Source organism: Schistosoma mansoni, chromosome 1 (genome assembly GCF_000237925.1).
Source record: "Schistosoma mansoni strain Puerto Rico chromosome 1, complete genome".
NCBI classification, from domain to species: Eukaryota; Metazoa; Platyhelminthes; class Trematoda; order Strigeidida; family Schistosomatidae; genus Schistosoma; species Schistosoma mansoni.
Genome location: NC_031495.1, coordinates 64984600 through 64987402, shown reverse-complemented (window position 1 = coordinate 64987402; position 2803 = coordinate 64984600). Strand labels below are relative to the sequence as shown.

At 36.5% G+C, this 2803-nt stretch overlaps 1 protein-coding gene across 1 annotated transcript in view; it reads right to left on the bottom strand.

The window, feature by feature from the left end:
• Positions 1–241: 241 nt before the first annotated feature.
• Positions 242–2803, bottom strand: part of Smp_000850 (putative DNAj domain) — a gene marked incomplete at its 5' end in the record, with an annotated part of 14453 nt that continues 11891 nt past the window's right edge. Inside the window, one exon of the mRNA XM_018795213.1 lies at positions 242–1122. Within this exon, the coding sequence (XP_018649548.1) occupies positions 988–1122 (135 nt within the window). The 3' untranslated portion in view covers positions 242–987. The remainder of the gene's footprint in view (positions 1123–2803) is intronic.

Genomic DNA, 2803 nt, shown 5'->3' with positions numbered 1-2803 from the left:
TAGTGGAGCCCATGTGCACCATTGGTTTGGAGTCAGGGTTTTCCAACTCCCCTAGGTGGACTTTCGGTGTCCACCGGTGCGGTTAAAGCGCCGGACATTCGCTTTTCGTCCTCTCAATTTCGTAAACAACACCCCCGCCACGAGAAGACAGTGAGTAGGACTTCCCTGGCAGAGGCTATATATGCATGACCATGGCTAACTTATATAGTTATCAATCAGAGGGAAAATCAAAAAAAACAATGAAAAACATTTCTCTTTATTTTCCTCATAAAAAAAACAATCATAGTTCATTGAAATCACACAGAAAAATATGAAATACAAAATAGAATACTTACATTACCTAAATTTGTTCAATATAAAAAATTACATCCTTCAACAGAGATATCGTTTCAGATACAGATTTCATTTCATATGATGAAACAGAAGGATAAAGATAGTGTCTAGTAATAAGTAATAACCTGTAATCCCATCATTATCATGATTAAGTGAGGGCGGGGGGGGAGGAAAGGTTAGAAGATTAAAAGAAAAAGCAAATGATTCCCGGATATAAATATGCTTTATACAAATTAACCACAGTCAACAATTGTGTGTATAATGGAAAGATACAATTATATCACATATTATTCCATTAGAAATAAGCGTTGATAAGAATAATAAACATTATACATATCCAGAGGGTCGGCGGCCTGTGCTCCATTGGGAGTAACAGGCGCAAATAAGTAAGTAAGTAATACATATCCAAAGCCCCTTTTAATTGAAAAGTAGTAAAATATTTCTATTTTTAGGAGGGAGGAATTTTTAAAAACATCAGAATGGAGATTATAGAAAAATAAACAAAATTAAAGACGAGAAAGGCTATATAAAGAAAGACATATAGTGCATGATACGTTCTCCTTGAAGAAAGGGAAGTTGAAAATTTTGTTTTGTTTTAAGAAATATGGAATGTTGAACTATTGTTATTATTAATTATTTTGTGATCTTTGTAAATTATGATGACGACGTAGTTGGTGGCACTGTGTACAGACTGACAGCTGGAGCTGGAACTGGTTGTTTAGTGACAAGAGTTTCTGTATTATTATTATCATTGTTCATTGGGATTTCAAAATGTGGTTCATCATAAGCCTAGTGGTAGGAGAAGAAATAAAATGAAATAAATACTTACTGCACCGCAATAACTAATCATTCTTGAAGAAATAGTAAACCTAAGGCGACCTAACGGTTATGGAACTCTAAATCTTGTAATTAGGTAGTGGAGTTAAACCAGCAACACCAGTTTTTTGTTCGGCTGGAGGATATTTGAGAGTCGTGCATTTAAACTTGTACTCACTAAATTAGATACATTACACCTATAGTAGAGTTAAAGTGATAATAAGATTATTCTGACCTATTGACCTAGATAAACGTCCAAATACAATGTGTATGTGAGTTGAAGACGGAACGACAGGTATAACATCAAGCATTATATACATATATAACGCCTGTAGCTCCTCTGGGGGCTACTGCCGGTCCCAAGCCCGGGACCCAATTGCGTCACAAGACAAGCCCTCACATGGAATCCAGAGGGCCAAAGGAGAAGAGGAAGACCAAAGAACACATTACGCCAAGAAATAGAGACGGACATGAGAAGAATGAACAACAATTGGATAGAACTATGCTCCATTGGGAGTAACAGGCGTAAGTTATATATATATATATATATATATATATATATATATATATATATACCGGTTCCCACTGTTTCATACTTCACATCAGAACATATGAAAGAAATAAACGAGGTGAGAATCAAAACATTACTAAAAATAAAACTAACAATTTAGTAAAACTTTGTGTTTCTAACAACTGAACAATTATGTTTCGAAGATCACAAACAGGAATCAAGCATATTACATGGCTTAAATCAGTAGCTTATAAATTTATAGACTGGTTTCTCACCATAGTTCGATGTCGCTCAGGTGTTTTCCAACCTACTTTTACATTATTTACCGTTTACATCTTAGTGGGTGGTAACTAGAAATGAGTAACATCTGTCTCGGTCACCTAAAAATCACGAGGTTCTACAAGTATATATATACTACCGTATACCAAAAATCACCTTTTCCTACCGGCTAGACCCAGACTATGCGACCAATGCCTCAAAGACGTCTATGAACAAGGGCTGGAGTTAAAGTATGTTCCAGGAGTAGCGATTCTACTGGTTCTCTTCAATAGTGGGCGATGGTAAAAAGAACCTAGCTTCTAACGTTGATTGGGTGACAGTAATTGTCAGTTCAAGCAATCTCTTTGTGCCTCCACACATACAGATATATATATCCCGTTATTTACAACTTCATGATCAATGAATCGAAAATCGCAAGTAACGAAAATTGAATAATTCTACAGATTAAAACTCAAAAGTTAAAGTGACTCTTAGGTTTTTCTATTGACTAAAAGAACAGTGAACTTACAAAGAGCGTTTACGATAAGGAATATTCACTCAATAAACATTACAGTTGATACTAAATTTAGAAAACAAATAAGATACCAGACCACCATGGAAAGCCTGGAAGCATTGGACGGCCGTTTCGTCCTATTGTAGGACTCCTCAGCAGTGAGCATCCACGACTTCGCCTCGTGAGATTCGAACCCAGGACCTACCAGTCGCACGCGTGTGCGCTTAACCTTTAGAACCACTAAGCTGATATCCAACGGTGTTAATGTCTAACTTCAACCAATCCACGAAATTAAGCAACCGTCCACCATTGTCTTCAGTGAGTTACTATCTCACAACAGATCTGGTTGAACTCCACTGGTCACTGCTTCT